At 38.4% G+C, this 18,318-nt stretch overlaps 1 protein-coding gene across 1 annotated transcript in view; it reads right to left on the bottom strand.

Moving 5' to 3' along the window:
• Positions 1-18,318, bottom strand: part of NSF (N-ethylmaleimide sensitive factor, vesicle fusing ATPase) — a 147,793-nt gene that overhangs the window by 53,044 nt on the left and 76,431 nt on the right. Inside the window, exons 9-12 of the mRNA XM_032870954.1 lie at positions 15,495-15,694; positions 6,558-6,723; positions 5,699-5,773; positions 5,376-5,563 (exon numbers count right to left, since the gene is read on the bottom strand). Coding sequence (XP_032726845.1) covers positions 5,376-5,563; positions 5,699-5,773; positions 6,558-6,723; positions 15,495-15,694 — 629 coding nt within the window. The remainder of the gene's footprint in view (positions 1-5,375; positions 5,564-5,698; positions 5,774-6,557; positions 6,724-15,494; positions 15,695-18,318) is intronic.

Raw genomic sequence — 18,318 nt, 5'->3', positions numbered from 1 at the left:
CCCGCTGAGCTGGGAGCCCAATTTGGGGCTCAATCCCAGGACCCTGGGATCATGACCTGGGCTAAAGGCAGATGCTTAACTGATTGAGCCACCCAAGTACCCCAGTGCTTTACAGTTTATAAAGTATGTTCATATACATTATCATATACATTCATCATACCCATTATATATTTTATCCTTATATAAGCCTCAAAGTTTTCTTAAATTAAGGGTAGGATAATTTAACTAAGGGTAGATATAAGACTTCCTTCCGAGGTAATCTTATATAAATGTTTTAACTCTGAATAAAACTTTCCGACACATCTTAAAAAGGATTCTATAAGGTGTCAACTCTCAGGTCAAAGTGAACAAGGAGCTCTGATAGAATCATGTTAAAACCCCAATGAAGCCTCCAGTCTCCAGCCTCATTCCCAATGTCCCCTTCTGTATATAGCCCTGAGTTTCTACTATGACGTTTTGTGTTTTGATTTCCTCTGCTGGTGAAAGTGAACTCAGATGATGAAACATAGCCATATGAGGGGAAAATCTTAAACTTTTGACTTTTGCCAAAAAATATGGTAGATTTCAGGACTGAAGCTGTGTGAAACTTGTCTTTTTATTACTACGAAAGGACTCACCTGATGAATTAAAAGTGAATTAAGATGGTTGGGGGAGAGTTATTTTAGAGCAAGTTGTTAGGCATGCCAGGAATTTTAGAAGTTACCCAACTGTAAATAACCAGTATTATAATTATAAATTATTACTGCCTATTCATTAAGTTTTCTAAGGACTTCTCTTAGCTAACTTTTACTATTTTATCAAAATTAGTAAAATCTAATTTTAAAATATTCTATAATTCTGAATTTTTACTCATTCAGAAAACCTTTTCTCTTTTGTCTGAATTATTGTGATTTTTTTCCTGCATTTTATTTATAACGGCTAATCAATATAGAAGAGGCAACATCTTTCAGCTTATACCTGCAAAAACTAATAAACTTGTATTTCAACACTAGCAAATATCAAGTGGTCACCCTTAAATTTCATAACCTTTTAAATCTGACCTTTCAAAGTTCTTATCATTCCTCTTAAATTAAGGGTAGAATGACCTTAATCAATCAAAATTCTACAGAAAACAAGAAATAATTTTATTGAAATTCTGCAAGCATAAACCAGGGCTTTGATTCAAGTAGAGTGTTGTGTGCTGTGTGTGAGTGCATGTCCTCAATTTACCTCCTTACAACCCGTTAGAGCACAAGAAATTTGCATTATGAATCTTTTCTACCTGAAGCAGAAATTCCTTTCAAGAAAAAAACAACCAAATGTCACATGAATTTCAGTTGCCCACAAACATGGGTTCAACTACAAATGACATGAACATCAGGTGTTTATGACTGGATTTTCTCCATGTTCCAGAAAACTTGGGGGAAAAAAACCCCAAACAGTCTAACAGGGAAGACTTGTTTAGTTGAGTGTACCTGACTTTATTCAAGCCTAAATCTTTTGAAAAGGATGCAAAATAAAACCGATCATGGCTTTTTATAATACAAAGACAGGAAAGTAGAACAAACAATTAAATGCTGTGGATGTTTTAAAATTGTATAACAATATCAGGCCATAAGCTTCAAATTAAATACTTACTCATCACTCACTACCAGTGAAGCTATGAACATCTCTAAAAATGGAAGCATTACAGCTGTATGCCTTTTGTTCAGCTGAGGAGTCTTGTTGGGAAAACAGTGTTTCAAGGTGTTTGACAACACAGATTTTTAAAAACATAGAAAAGAAAATAAATGTTCACATTATTTCTTCTTGGGAGCTAGGGTTAGTGTCCTTTAAATCCTTCTCTTCCCTGAAGTGCCTGAACAGTCCCTTGTATTAGATATTCTATTGATACTGAAAAAAAATTAAAAGCTCTTTGGTATAAAAGATACTGATCCCAAGTCAATATACATTACCTTAAGTTTAAAAGTAACCACATGAGAAAAGTGAAGGCAAAGCATATCAACTATTTGCACTACTTTTTACTTGCAAATCTTTTTTTTTTTTTAAAGATTTTATTTATTTATTTGACAGAGATCACAAGTAGGCAGAGAGGCAGGCAGAGAGAGAGGGGGAAGCAGGCTCTCTGCTGAGCAGAGAGCCGGATGTGGGGCTTGATCCCAGGATCCCGGGACCATGACCTGAGCTGAAGGCAGAGGCTTTAACCCACTGAGCCACCCAGGCACCCTTTTACTTGCAAATCTTAAGGATATATATTCTGTACAGTTGTAACTAATATTTACAATGGAAAAAATTATAACTGTGAACAGTCAACAAATTCAGAAACTCAGGCATTGGAAAGGATATATATGGTTCTCAAATTAGCCAATAATAACAAAAATGGAAATAATTAACTTTCATATGGTTTGTAAGGTCACTTTCATATATACTATTTGATTTTCACAAAAACCTGATGAGGTAAGTAGTTATTTCCCCTTGACAGAAATAAAAAAGTCAGGGGTGCCTGGGTGGCTCAGTTGGCTAAGCGTCTACCTTTAGCTCAGGTCATGAGCCCAGGGTTCTGGGATCGAACCTGCTCGCACGGGGCCTGCTTCTCCCCCCCATCCCCCGGCGCGTGCTAAGAAATAAATTTTTAAAATCTTTAAAAAAGTTAGAAAGAAATGAAAAAGTGAAAGAAGTGCAATCCATAGCCACACCTTCTGACTATAAAACCTGTGATCTTTCCACCACTACTCAGTGCTTTGTGTGTAGATAAATCCAATATATACTTGAAGAAAGGCATGTTTCTTAGTGAGAGAATGGTTTAGAATGACATTTTGAGATAGGACTATTGTGGCAAAAATGACAAGTGACTAAGAGAAAAATCCAGTGGCCATTGGCTATGAAAGCTTTGATAATAGACCAGTCACTGTGGATTATACCAAGATGCACTGATGTGGCACAAGATGAAAGATCATTTCATCATTACACTCCTCACATCATTTCATCATTACACTCCTCACTCATTTACACAATTTTTCTTGAGTCCCCATCACTTCTAAGATATTTCTTAAGGCAAGAAGAAAGGATGGAAGAATGAATAGATGATGGATGGCCCCATTCTATAAAGGACCCAATACTGGATTTCCACACTATCCTGACCTCTGGCAGTCCTGAGCTAGAACAAAGTCACTTCTATTATGTAGGGAAATTGTGACTCATGGGTAGAGCTTGATTCAGAATACATACATCAGTTTACTAATTTTAGAAACACTTACCAAACACCTGCTATGTTCTCGGTATTTAGACCTATTTGGGGCACTGTGGGATATTCAGACACGAATAAGATACGGACTTAAAGTCCAGAACACGGATTGGCGAACTTTTTCTGTAAAGAATGAGACAGCAAATATTTTAGGCTTGGGGGGCCACACAATCCTTGTTGCAAATACTCAAACTCTACCACTGTAGCATGAAAGCAGCTACGGACAACGCACACATAAATGGGTGTGTTCCCCCAAAACTTTATTTATAAAAGTTGGTGATGAGCTGGATATGGCTCATGGGTCACAGTCCTCGGGTTAGAACCAGTGATAGGATGTTCCCAACCCAACTCCACTCCCATCAATACTCCACTCGACACAGCTGCCAGAGTGAGCTTATGTTTTAACACTATGTCGCTGCTTTTCTTAAAACTCTTCAATGGCTTAGTACTACTCGCAGGAAAAAAGTCCATACTTCTTAGCACAATACAAAAGGCTCTTTGTGCTCCATTCCCTGCTTTAGTCTCCTACACTTATTCCCCACAATGTCTCCTTCTACCTCCCCTCCCCTACCTTTTATGCTGAAGGGATACTGAATTACCCTAAAGCACCATGCTATTTTGTGCCTCTGTTCCTTTGCCTTCTACCTAAATGTCCTACCCCTCCGAGAGATGCGTTCACCCAGAAATGTCTCTCTGGAGCACACTCTCACACCACGAGCTGACCACATCTAATACCCTTTCACTTCCTTACGTCTCCTGTCCTTGCTGTTACTGATGAAACCACGGGCTGCACATGGTAGGCAGTTTACCTCTTCCAGGTGTAGCATTCACTGCCAGCCCAGCGTCTGGCATAGGGAAGGTGCTGGATAAAGCTACTGTGAACCAAAGTGAACCGCAAGTACCTTAAGTGATACATTACTATTTCAAGAAGGAAGACAATATATCCGTCTTAAAGGAGACAATCAGAAAAGGTTTGAAGAAAGTGGTGGCATCTGAACTAGGTATTGAAGAGAAGTAAACAAAGAGCGTAAGGACTTCCGCAAAAGCAGAGAAGTGAAAAAATAAATTAATGTCTGAAGACCAATGAGGATTTCAGTTTGGCTAAAGTATGAAGAATAACTGGGAACACACGTGGAAAGGCCCGTTTAGGGTCAGATCTAGAGGACCTTAAGGATCAGGCTAAGAAGTCTGTACTTGGTTCTGAAAGGTTCTGTAGGGTAGAACAGTATGAAACAGGAAAGCTAATCAAACAGAAGGTGGGTACAAACTGGAGGACATTGCCAAGATAGAAGTGACAAAATTTGACAAGTGACTTGATGTAGGACACAGTAGAGTGGCAGGAATTAAAGATATTCCTGAAGTTTTATGCCTGGGAAATTGGGATAAACAGGAAAAAAGGAACAGGAAGGAAAGCAGTAAAAAAAAAAAAAAAAAAAAAAAGTGAATTTGGTTTTGGAATATTAAATTTGAAACCTGATAGAACATCGAGGTAGAGGTATTTTGTGTAAATCTGAAAGCGGGAGAAAGCAGCTTTCAAGAGATGAAGACATACCTCTGGGAGTCATCCATCTACCCCTGAAGAGAAGGGATGGTAAAGACTCAAAAGCACTTTTTCAACATAGAAGCATCCTGGTATGTCTTCCTACCATGGTATCAACGTTATTGTACTCATTTAGAAACATGTCTATCCGCCTGACTCGCAATTCCTCGAGGGGAGAGGTCGTGGTTCATCATCTTTGTGTCTCCAGTTTAATACTCAGAAAACAAGTATTTCAGTGTATGGGCTGAACGGAAGCAGCCTCCATAATTCGAGCATTGCAGAAAAACCCAACTTCCTATGGCATGTTACAACTCAACACAGTACAAAGATTAAAAATCAACCTCTTCCAACTCTTCATCGTCACGTTTGTATCAGACGGTGGCAACTAGGGAAGAAGTGTTTGTGGTTACCCTGGGGCAGAGGCCTCCAACCTCTACGTCCTGCCACTCTGAACTTGGGCAGCGGACAATTCCTATTCCTTTTACCATGTCTCTTCTCTGTCAAAAGTCGGCACTACCACAGCCCTTGGCAGGTTTGAAAGGCAAGAGAAAGAACACTGACACGGGACTGAGAGGGCTGAAGACCCCTAATGTGCTAGCGGACGTTCCTGACCTTGATGTGTCGGTTCATAGCCGTGGACTGTGCGGCCCGCACCAGCCCCTCCAGTTCAGCACCGCTGAAATTCTTGGTCTCCACAGCCAGTTCTTTAATATCTACGTCAGCAGAGAGTAACTGATGCCCTCTCATCCTTGCGGTGTGGATGTGAAGGATCTGTAGTCGACCTTTCTCATCTGGTAAGCCTGGCAAAATTGAAAATAAAATAGAAGTTATTATAATCCTAATGCTTTTCTTATAGGTACTTAAGCAGGTAAACAGTGTGCTCCTCATGACACACAACTTTTCTAACCAACGTTAGGCCACAGCACTCTGCCTACCTATCTCCATTTTAACTTCCAGTCTTCCAGGTCGAAGCAGAGCCTCATCTATCAGGTCTGGTCTGTTGGTCATTCCTGAGCACAGATTTCAAAACAAAACAACAAAAGTTCAAAAGTAAGATAAAATGTCCCTTCAGGATATGTAAGAATAGTAACTTCTCAAGCTAAGATATTTTATAAAGGTCAAGTGGAAAACCAATTATTCCCAAATAAAAAAAAATATCATTTGTTCTTGATCTGTTCTAATGGGAATACCTGAAGACTCCACTTTAGTATTTCCCTATCCTGCCAACGGAATATAAATGTAATGAAAACTTCAAGGTTCAGGGAGTTCAGAGGTTCAGAGAGGCTAAGTAACCTGTCAAAGTGAGGAGGGACAATGTGAACATGATTTGCCCTCTCCTTTTCGGCAGGCCAAAGGTTTTCAATCTCCATAAATATCAGTTTTGTCTTGTTTTTTAAAGTCATCTTGGGAGAACCTCAGTACAGGAAACAGTTAAAAGAAGAAGTTATAATTGGGAGACATGATCTGTAGCTCACTCACAGACCGTGAGGCACCTCTGAGGGCCCCTGGAGGCCTATAGGACGCAGTGTGAAAACCACTGCATTATACTGTGCTGCCTTTTTCATCTTTGAGCTATGAGCATCCACCTGTGAGTCACTGACCCCCATCTTTTATTTGTCCTATTAAGGCCAGACATTAAAATAGGCACTTAAGATACTTTAGTATCACCTGATTCTAATTTGGAAACACGGGCAACACAGTATTAACCATCACCTACACAGACCTTAATTCAGAACCTGTGTGTCTAATGTTTTTGAAATCATCTTTTTTTTTTTTTTTTTAAAGCAAACATACCAATGACTAAGATGTTGTTCAGCTGCTCTACCCCATCAATTTTGGACAGCAACTGGTTGACGACAGTGTCGTGAACTCCTGTGCTGCCAGCCATGCTCCCTCTCTGCTTGCAGATGGCATCAATTTCATCAAAGATGATGATATGCAAACCGCTGTTCGCACCAAGCTGGTGAGGGAAGGAATTAGAGTAAAGGTCATAATTTGAATATATCACTAAACAAACTAGTCAAAGAAAGCCGTCACAGATGGCTTTTGCTCCATTTTGACTAATAAATACAGCAGGTATACTCATGGCTTCTACCCTGCCAAAGGTACTGGAAGTGCATTCTCAGAATTCTACAAACTGAAAAGGCATTCCAGAACCTCACATTTAATAGCCATTAAACAAAAATACACATTATATACTAATGAATGTGAACAGTCCATCAAATAACAATCTGTTCATTGACACGCATTTCTTTTCTCACTACTGGAAAGGAGAACTCATAATTACCAGGTGCCTGTCTTAAGTCAGTGAATGGTGACTCCCTCCCCATTTTCCTTGAGTTTTGGTGAGAACACTGTCCCAGTTGCAGCAGGCTTAACGTTTGTCATGTTATATAACTAAGCAGTGACTCTATCTGGAGGTCAACTGGGAAGTGGGCAGATGACAGAAGGAGGTGACCATGATTCACATTTGGTTATATCACATGAAAACAAAGGACTTCTTCCTAACAGTAAAGTGAGAACAGAGACATAGTTTATAGAAAGAGCAGTCAAGGGGGTGCTATTTCTTTTGCATAGTGATTTGTTTGAGTTTACTGAAGACAGAGGCATCATTCCAAGAAAATAGTGTATATATTATAAACTTCTAATAGATGCAAATACTTTCAAATGCTGATAATTCATTAGGTTAACATGGACCCTCTAACAATTTATATTCAAGTATTTAAGTCTCTTATGATAGGAACCAAAGAATGAAGTGTACTCCATAAACTCTCTTTTCTTTTTTTAAACAAACAAAAAATCAGGGATTAACAAAACAGGTGAAAATGAATATAACTTATATGGATAATATAAATGATGGGCATAATGAAATTCAGGATTAGAAATGGTTGGTATTCATTAAACCTCTGGTAAGGATAGAATCTTTTTTTTTCCCCCCAAGAGTTGGGGCTTTTTTACTTCATTATAAAAGCATTAGATGTTAACTGAGCAAAAGTTGTAAAACAAATGGAAGTTAAAAATAAGTTTTGTCATATCATACCTATGATATATACTATATAATACCTAAAGATAAATGCTGTTAACATTCTGTGGATTTATTTCTATATTTTAAATTTATCTTAATTAAAAAATTGGGAACTCGCTGCATCTTTATTCTCCTGAACACTAACTATTCTTTGAAAACTGTTTAAAATTGTTAGTTTTGTTTCTATTTGCAAAATACATGATCATGATAAAAATGTAGAAAAATACTAAAAAGTGTAAAGAAATCATAATCATCCAACATTCAACCAGCTACAAGTAACTCATATTATTAATCAGGTGCTGTGTAGGTAGTTTGTATCCCTTTTTTCAGTACAGATATTATCTTCAGTCCTTTCACATGGCTATAGATACAACTATGTAATTTTTAATGGCTCCATAATATTTCACTGTATAACTGGCAGCACAGAGAACTCCTGAACTTCACATTAATTCCTTCCTTTCAGATATTGAATAATTTCTAAATTTTTACTATTATATGTATTGCTACAATGAACATTGTTTTAAGATTTTATTTTTAGGTACCAACATGGGGCTCAAACTCATGACCCAGAGATCAAGAGTCACATTCTCTATTGACTGAGCCAGCCAGGTGCCCCATAATAAACATTTTTGTACTTAACTCCTTGACAATAGATCTGATTACTTCCTGAATGCAAACTGCTACTTTAAAAGGTGTGTTGAGTATCTTAAGGCCCTTGAAATAGGTTGTCAAATACTTTTCCAGAAAGATTTTACCACTTTATAATCCCCAAGGAATATGACAGTGCCTCTCTTGGTATATCCTCACAAGTAATGAATATTAGAAAAATCTAAAAAGTAATTCTGAACTTGACAACTGAACAATGGCGTTTTTCAATTGTTTTTAACTGGCATTTGTCTGATTACTGAAGAGGATGGCACTTTTTAAAATCATGTTTTTACCATTTGTAATTTTTCTTTTCTTTTTTTTTTTTAAAGATTTTATTTATTTGACAGACAGAGATCACAAGCAGGCAGAGAGGCAGGCAGAGAGAGAGAGGGGGAAGCAGGCTCCCCGCTGAACAGAGAGCCTGATGTGGGGCTCGATCCCAGAACCCTGGGATCATGACCTGAGCTGAAGGCAGAGGCTTAACCCACTGAGCCACCCAGGTGCTCCTGTAATTCTTCTTTCATTTATTATTTGTACATATCCTTTGTACATTTTTCTGTTGGGATTTAATAGTGTTTCTTTTTGATTCATAGAAAAATTCTTTATATATTAAGGGTATTATTTATTTGTTATAAATATTTTATCCCAGTTTGCCACTTATCTTTTATTTATGGCACATTTTTTAATATAGAAGGACTTTTACTTTTTTTTATTATGTAGTAGCCAAAATTACCCATTTTTAATTTTATGGTTTGTAAAATTACTTTCACCCTTAAAATCCTCCCTCTTTACAGACCCTTATGGTCACCTATATTTCTTTTTCAAATTTTTACTTTACATATAATTTTTCAGTCTATCAGTTTCATTTTTGTATATGGTACATGTGAAGTAAGAATCCAAGTGATTTTTTTTTTAAGATTTTATTTATTTACTTATTTGTCAAAGAGAGAGAGAGAGGGAGAACACAAGCAGGCAGAGCAGCAGGCAGAGGAAGAGAGAGAAGCAGGCTCCCCGCTGAGCCAGTAGCCCCATCTGGGATCAATCCCAGGACCCCAGGACCATGACCCAAACCGAAGGCAGCGGCTTAACAACTGAGCCACCCAGGCGTCCCAATCCAAGTGATTTTTATTCAAACGATTAACTAACTGATCTAATACTGTAGACTAAATCATCTTTTCATCAGTGAGCTGTCATTTCTATTGGGCTTTATATTTTTATATCATTACAAGCCTATTCTATTATAGAGCAATAGGTTGGGCAAGCTTGCTCTTACTCTTTGTCGTAACATTATCATTATTTTTTGTCATAGTATTGTGACATTACTCTGTCATAACAATTTTGACTACTTTACGGAACGCCTGTGTGGCTGAGTTGGTTCAGCAACTGCCTTTGGCTCAGATCATGATCTCTGGGTCCTGGGATTGAGTCCCATGTTCGGCTTCCTGCTCAGCGGGGAGCCTGCTTCTTTCTCTCCCTCTGCCCCTCCTTCCTGCTGTTCATTCTCCATCTCAAATTAATAAATAAAATCTTTTTTAAAAATTATGTAGACTCAGTTTTTCAGTCACAAAATTTCCAAGTATTAATACCCTACCATACAGAAGTGTTTGGCAAAGCTAAGGGTATAGTTCCAATTCCTTATTCTCGGTCTTTTCTACAGTTGGAAAGATGATAGCTTTTGGTGTTGAAATTTTTTTTAAGAAACCAAGCTACCATTTATAATCAGATACCTGTTCAATAAATATGACTATATTGAGAAAATTAATTTTTTTCAGATTTTAGTTTAGTTTTTAAAACTGGTGGAAGGAGAACAATCCGGAAGTAGTGTTCAGGAAAAAAAAAACCTAGTTACATTTCGGAAACCTTGATGAACACATAACTATTATCTTGCAGAGAATATGAACAATAGAATGTAAGTATTATAAGATATTTTTCTGCTTAAAAAATTCATTATGAAGTAAAGCTAACTTTTCTGGTAAGCAGTTCTGTGAGTTTTAACATATGTATAGCTTAAAAAAAAAAAAAAGATTTTATTTATTTATTTGAGAGAGAGACAGAGAGCTAGCTCATGAGCAGGGGAAGGGGCAGAAGCAAACTCCTGCCCAGCAGGGAGCAGGATGTGGGGCTTGATCCCAAAAGCTCGAGATCATAACCTGAGCTGAAGGCAGATGCTTACCCGACTGAGCTAAGCAGGCACCTGAGAGTCTACATTATTTCATAAGACACTTTTTTACTCAAGGCTGTCTGCCAATTTAGCATGAAACAAAAAGATGCTAAAATGTATGAATTTTGCTGTTCAATGTGCCTTATGTTGCCACTGGAATCATTACTTCCTTCTCAGTCTGACCTTAAAAATCGTCTGTGTGGGTGGGAAGCCAAAGACAATAGGAACACCGTAGGCCCACAGGAACATTCTGTCTTAAACATAATTCAGTACCATTCTGACCTTTTTAGAACCTTACTAATCTTGTGACCTGTCATCTGGTGCCTTCCCCCAACCTAGTCAGTACAACCACACCAATTTTTACAGGTGCATTACTTAAATAAAGGCAAGTTCTTCCAATAAATTAGAAGTCATGTAGGGAAGATGTTAAGATTAATGTTCACAGATTAATATAGCTGACTCATCAATAAACCTTTACCCAAGAGTTTAAATTTCCACAATGCAATCCTCTTTAATTCTCTGGCCTCTAGCTCGGTTCCTACCCTCTGCAACGTCTTCCCCCACAGAAACAGAGCCGATGCTGTCGAGCCCCTGGCAACTGCCTAGGATAACAGCTGTTCTATATTTAACTAGTTTGACCTATATGCCAGTGTTCATCTCTCAGCCTGGACTGTCCAGAATCACAGAGGTGATGCTTTCCTCTATTATGTAACACACATCTACCCTCCATGGGGTCATTAGCTGAGAACACCAAGCCATTCCTGGTTGTAAGAACTGAGAAAAGGTGTAACTGAAAAGGCAGGCTTGATTAACATTTACCTAGAAATTCTTTGTCAACTCAGTTGTACCATTAACAGTGTCTTATTTAAACTGTCTGCAAGTTTAACACCAGTACCAAAAACACCTATGTGGCCATGTGGAAACTATCACAACAGATTTTTAAAAAATGTCTCTTTAAAGAAGGGACATTTTGACACACCTGCACCTAGTGTTTAAACCTCAATATACCATCAGGGTCCCTTAGACACAATTTCAGTTTTGTAAGTTTTTTTGGTTGAACAATTCTAACTATTTGTAAATACTGACATTTCGTGACTTTTTAAATTAGAAGTCTTCCACAGAAGAAAATGGAAAATATATTTTAAAAAATAGAATAAATAGAATAAAATTCATTCTATCTTGCAAGCACCATGTGAGTCCACTGAAGCTTTTTATAAATCTAAGATATATTATGCTCTTCCAACATTCTAGAAATGACATCATTATTACTCATCATTGATTCCCAATTAACCTAAAAAGATTAAGATGGTAAGAAAAATGAAAGAATGACGGAATTGCTCAGAGGGATAATGCAATAGTGAAATCACGACCGCTATGACATCACTCTTCAGTTTTCTTATTGTGTTGTCCAAAAAATTACAACATCTCTCAAGAAGGTATAAAAGAAGTCTGGAGACACCATCCACCATCTTTGTTCCCTGGTCTTAGCTTTAACTGAACACAGTAAAAGAATTCAGATTTCCTCCCTCTGGCCATAACGGCAAAGAAAAGAAAACCAATAGAGCAAAATAATTCACACTTGTTATATCTAATCCAAAGACTAAAGCGGAGTGATACAGCATCACTTGAGACTCTAATGAAGAGAGAGAAATTGATGATTATAAGTAAAATATCAGACTACGTGCCCTCAGATGATGTTATCCTGCATAAATTTTCTCAAGCTCAAGAATGAGTGAGAGGTGCCTGGTGGCACAGTCGGTTGAGCGCTGACTCTTGATTTCATCTCAGCTCTAATCTCAGGGGGAAAGTGAGCCTTGCGCTGGGTTCTGAGCTCAGTGGGGAGTCCGCTTGAGTTTCTCTTTCCCTCTCCCTCCACCCCTACCTCACCCCTGTGTGCACGCTCTCTCTCTCTCTCAAGTTAAAAATAAAGAATGAGTGAATAATATATTTTTAAGGACAAAAAAAGGGCATTTTCATCTAGTTACTTATTCAACAAAAATCTTCATTGTGCAAGATTCTGTGACAAGAAACTAGACCATCTCATTTTTCTGTTAAGGACACATGACAATAGGGGCGCCTGGGTGGCTCAGTGGGTTAAAGCCTCTGCCCTTGGCTCAGGTCATGATTCTTTCTTGTCTGGTTTCTTTTGCTCAATATTTATTTGTGAGACTCACAACTACGTATGACCATATTCTGTTTATTTATTACTGTGTAATACTTCATGGGATATTACTTGACGATTTATCCATTTACTGGATACAAATTTCTAAGTTAACAGTTCTTCTCTCTCAACTTCTTAGAAAAAACATTCAACTGATTTCCGGTTTCTATCATTTGTGTTGGTATTTTCTGAAACTTTTCATTGCTTTCATCCTTTCTCTGGTTATTTTTGTCTAACAACTTTCAGTGCACCAATCCTCTCTTCAGCTGCATCTAATCGGCTATTTATACCCATCTATTTGAGTTAATTTCAGTTGCTGAATTTCTCATTCCCAGAATTTCCATTTGATTTTTTTTTTTTTAAAACAAATCACTGCTCAGCCAAAATCCTCAATCTTGTTTCCCTTGAAACATGGTAAGTGAAGTTACTTTAAAAGCCTGTATCTGAGAATTCCGATATCTGGAGGCCCAATCAATCTCTATCACCTTTTGTTTTTCTTTCTTCAAGTTGTCTATGTGTTTGTGTACCTGACTGCTTTTGATTATAACCAGGCATCTCATTTGTAAACTAATAATCTGTGGCCTTGCATGATATTACCTTCCTCCAGGGAGGATCTACAATTCTGCTGGATGCTGAAAGGCACCAGTGATTTAGGAACCTTCAATTTAATTTTAGAGAAATGAGATGCAATTCAAAGCTGGCCTCTGTGAGAGCATGTCTACTTCGGGTTAAACCCTGCTTCTATTGTGCAGCCTTCCAGGGTCCCAGCTCAAACTGAGACATGTTCATCAGGTGTCCTTTCTTTGTGAGCCGTTCATTTTTAACCTCTGGCCCATTGTTCCCACTGGCCTGTCAAAAGGGCTGCACAGCGGTTTAGCAGCTCCCTCCAGAAATGGCTAATATCTCCAAAGGGATGATGACCTTACACACCAGGATCTTTTTTTCTGAGCCTCCATTCTCCTCCTCCCCAGAGGTTTGTTAATATCTATCAACCCCATGCTATTATTAGTTCAGGATTCATCTTTAAATCAATTTCTCAGCACGGGGGCCCCAGACCCCATAAGTCAGGGGTGGGCATGGGGGTAGGGATGTTGGTGGTAGTGGTGAGGTGTGTGTGTGTGTGTGTGTGTGTGTGTGTGTGTGTTTTCAAATCCTAAGCATGAGGTAAGAAACCACAGTTCAGAATTCCCATGAAAGATTCTTTAGATCCCACTGAAGAACTCAGACAGATGGTTAAATGTCTTTGTTATTTCTTTGTGCTAGTGAGCAATTTCTAGTCCATTCTTTTCATTGAGGACACAACCCCTTTGAAGGTTCCAGTTCCTAGTCCACATCTGAAGTGGGCTCAAGGGCTCATTTTCTGCCAGCTAGCAGGTACTAAAACACAAACTCATAGATTACCAAAACAAAAAGCTGCAACTCTTAACTCTACCACTCTAATTTTCAGAGTTTTCTTTTCATTTCTGGAGATCTCTTTTTCTTTCTTGAGAACTAAATTATGCATTTAAAATGATTTTAGTTATATTCTACCCAGCATTTGAAGGTATTTACAGAAGGCAGGTTTTTAGGTTACCTACTCTACTGCATTGCTAGAAGCAGAAATCTGATGGTATTGTTTTTGAACTTCTGTCAATGAAATAAATATGTTAGTATTAGTGTATGAGGGTTTTCCAGAGAAATGTAATCAGTAAGATGGATCTATAGATCCATCCCTATTGGTCATCTGAAAATATACACACATAGAGAGAGAGATCTACATAGATCTAAATATAGATCTATATCTATCTACAGAAAGATAAATTATAAGGAATTGGGTAACCCAGTTATGGGGCTTGACAAGTCCCATGTCTGCACTTGGCAAGCTGGAGACACGAGAGAACCAATGGTAGGGCCGCAACCTGGAGACTGAGCTTCCAAGGGAGGCAGTTTCAGTCTGACTATAAAGGCAGGGAAGAACCGATGGCCCAGATAAAAGCAGTCAGGCAGTAGGAAATTCCCTTAGTCAGAGGAGGAGCAGCCCTTTGTTCTAGCCCGGCTTTCCACTGATTGAATGGGGCCCACCCATATTAGGGAGGGCACTTGCTTTACTCAGTCTACCAATGCAAATGGTAATCTCATCCAGAAATATCCTCACAAACACACCCAGAATAATGTTTAACCAAATGTGTGGTCACCCTGAGGCCCAATCAGACTGACACATAAAATTAACCATAACAATTAGTAAACTCTGCTTTGACTTTTAATTAATTTTTTTCTAAGACCCACATCAAACTTTCCTTTGAGACCTAACAATTCATACCTGTCACTCTACAGCTGAGGAGACTCAGGGGTAAGTAAACTCGCTTTCAGCAACTGCTCCTTACATATAGATAATTCTACTAGTCATTTTATGAATTTAGTTTCCCCCTTTGCCAGAGGATAAATGAGTTTAACTCTCTGAAAGTAATGTGGAATAAAAGTGACACCTGAAAATAAATTCATGAGCTGTTTTTGCAAAACCTTTGGCTTATATAATCATCTATCTTGGTATTCTGTCCATGTGGGTAATGGCATGTGTTCACATCATGTAAATGCCCCATAATCCCTGGTTCAGTGATATAGTTCAGTACTAAATAAATTCTACCTGCATGTTTTTCAAAACATGGATCACAGTTAAGTTTTCCACCTTAGCTTTGGTTTCATTCATCATAAAAGCGATAACAAACTTTCACTAAATTATACTTATATTAACATTACCCTCCTTTGTTCCTCTTCAGCATCAGCAAAGAGTTTACGGATGTTAGCCTCTGATTCTCCCACGTACTTGTTAAGGATTTCTGGCCCGTTGACCACTTTGGGCTCCCTTGCATTCAACATCTTGCCAATCTGTCGAGCCAAGAGAGTCTTACCACAACCTGGGGGCCCATATAACAGGATGCCTTTAACATGTTTGCAACCTAAAGAGGAAAAGAAAACAGACTTATATCAATTAACAAAAATCCAAGTAAGACATCGAAAGGAAAATCTTTCTTCTTCATATGCGTGTTAGGAAAACTATAGTCATGTCATTAACATATAATATCCAAGTGCCTCAACAGAACAAGAATGAACAACTAAAGCTCTTTTTTTTTTTTTAAGTAGGCTCCACACCCAACATGGGGTTTGAACACATGACCTGGAGATCAAGGGTCGCACGCTCTACTGACTAGGCCAGCCAGGTGTCCCTAAAACTCCTTTTTAAAATAGAAAATCCAGAAAAAATTCTTATACAAGTACCAGTATTTGAGTGTGAAAGTTGCCAATTAAAGGTCTTTAGAAAAGTCTATTTGAACTATCATTTAGAACAAATACTTTTAACTTTGAAAATGTCTCTTTGACCTAAATACCTAATTAGGAAGTATTACTTATTTTCCATTATCTTTTGCTTTAAAGTCAAAGAATAAAAGAGATCTGCTTTTAGGCAAATTTAACCCAACACAAATCTATTATGATACGGTAGGCTATGGAAACCATATCTTAGTCATAGAAATTACAGGTCTACCTGTCAACACAAGCCCTTGAAGAACGGGCAAACATGTTTTGAGTTGGCTGGTATAGAGCAATCCATAGGATCCAGATGGATGTTACAACTTAGTGGATAAAGCTAAATGTCCTACTTCATGTGACTAATGCCAAGGGAGTCACACGCTTTTCTCAACACCACCCAGATGAAGATGAAATTTCAAGAGAACAGTATTCAATTCGTTTCTAGGCAAGCATTGCTAAATGCCTTAAAAGGTATCCGTAACAAAAGGAAAAGAGCAAGACTGGTGATTTAGACTCCCCAGGATTTCTTCATGAGCATTTACTCCATTTCTAAGATTCCGATGACCTGTGGTTTCACTTTACTAACTCTAGGAATTCTCACCTTTCCTGCAGTTTCACACTTAGGATGCAGGACTCTTTTCTTATGAGTTTTTCCCTTATACTACAGCAAAAAAGCATTCTGTGAAATAACGATTTATTAGATTTCGGTGTTATACTCAAAAGTACAGGTGAAAAAGAAAATTTCTGGGAATGAAATATAGTATGTTTCCATGTATGATAGTTTGTCCTCATTTGGAATGAAAGCCTTAAAAACTGTTTCTTTAAAAAAATTATGACAATACATTTAATAACTCACATAAAAGAAATCACAAGGTACAACCAACTCTGCTAGGTATTTTAGATTCTGAGTAGGAATAACCTTTGGGGGGCCCCTGGGTGGCTCAGTGGGTTGAGCCTCTGCCTTCAGCTCAGGTCGTGATCTCAGGGTCCTGGGATCGAGCCTCGCATCGGGTTCTCTGCTCTCTGCTCAGTGGGGAGCCTGCTTCCCTCTCTCTCACTCTGCCTGCCTCTCTGCCTACTTGTGATTTCTGTCAAATAAATAAATAAAATCTTTAAAAAAAATAAAAAGGAATACCCTTTGGGTTGCCAGTACGGTCATTACTTCTGTATGTCCAAAAAAATACTCCTTTTTAAATCTTTGAAAGTAACGAGATGTGTACTTACGGTTAGATTTGTAGAGACAAGGGGAACTTAGTGGAAACCCTTGAAGGCTTTAGGGTCTTAACTTTTCTCATTACCAAATAAATTCCTGGTCTGAGAACCATGGCCAATGAAATGAAATGTCTTTGGCCTCGATCCACTCTTGGAGCATAAGAAGGGTGGCTCCTAGAGGCCAAGGCCAGCCTCATCGGGCACTGCTAGCATCCAAACCACTGGGGTACTTCTGATGAAGACTTCAGAACCTGGCTGCTAATCTTACCCTCTGAGCCAACTGCTATCATCATGACTTCAAACTGTTCATATAAACCACAGCAGAGGCAGGTGGTCATGGTGTTGGTAAAACAAGGCACAGGAAAGGGGAGCCAGAAAGGAGAAAACGAATAATTGCTGAGGACCAACAAAGTACCCGGCCTTCTCCTCCTCCTCTAATTTCTTAACTTTCTCCAAGTTCATCCACTTCCTCATACTGCTACATCCTTCCACATTAAGCTATACTTTCTTTCAACCCCTTGGCCTTCTTACACTTCTCTTCTACTCATCCCACAGGCCTGAACACAATATGACTTTACTGTACCTACATGTTGGCTACAGAGCACAGCCAGAGAAAATTACACCACTGTCCTGACTGATATTCTCACGATTTCCTTTTATCCACTTTTGGTTCCATGCTCACTACTTCTTGATACTGCACGCCACCCTTTACTGTTTTCTGTTAGTCCACCTCCCATTGTATACATTAATCATCTAGATCTTCACCGTTCTTCTCAAGTGCTACCCTATGTGTTTAATTCATAGAAAAGACCTAGATTCCAACTTCATATTAAAAAAAAAAAAAAGACTATCAGGTATGAACTCCCTTCAGCTCATTGATTCTCTAACCACAAATTCATCTGCAGATACATCCAGTCTTAATCTCATCATGGTTTCTCAAGGAGTTTCCTTCCTCTTCTCCAAGGTTTAAGTTGCAATTATTTGTTTATCTACCTTCTCCATTAGACGATGAACTATTCAAGAGCAGGTGCTAGCTCATCAATCTGGAATTGCAAACATCCAC

The sequence above is a fragment of the Lontra canadensis genome, unplaced genomic scaffold (genome assembly GCF_010015895.1).
Source record: "Lontra canadensis isolate GAN:19392208 unplaced genomic scaffold, GSC_riverotter_1.0 scaffold41, whole genome shotgun sequence".
NCBI classification, from domain to species: Eukaryota; Metazoa; Chordata; class Mammalia; order Carnivora; family Mustelidae; genus Lontra; species Lontra canadensis.
The sequence above is the reverse complement of the archived record's forward strand: the minus strand, read 5'-3'. Positions and strand labels throughout refer to the sequence as shown.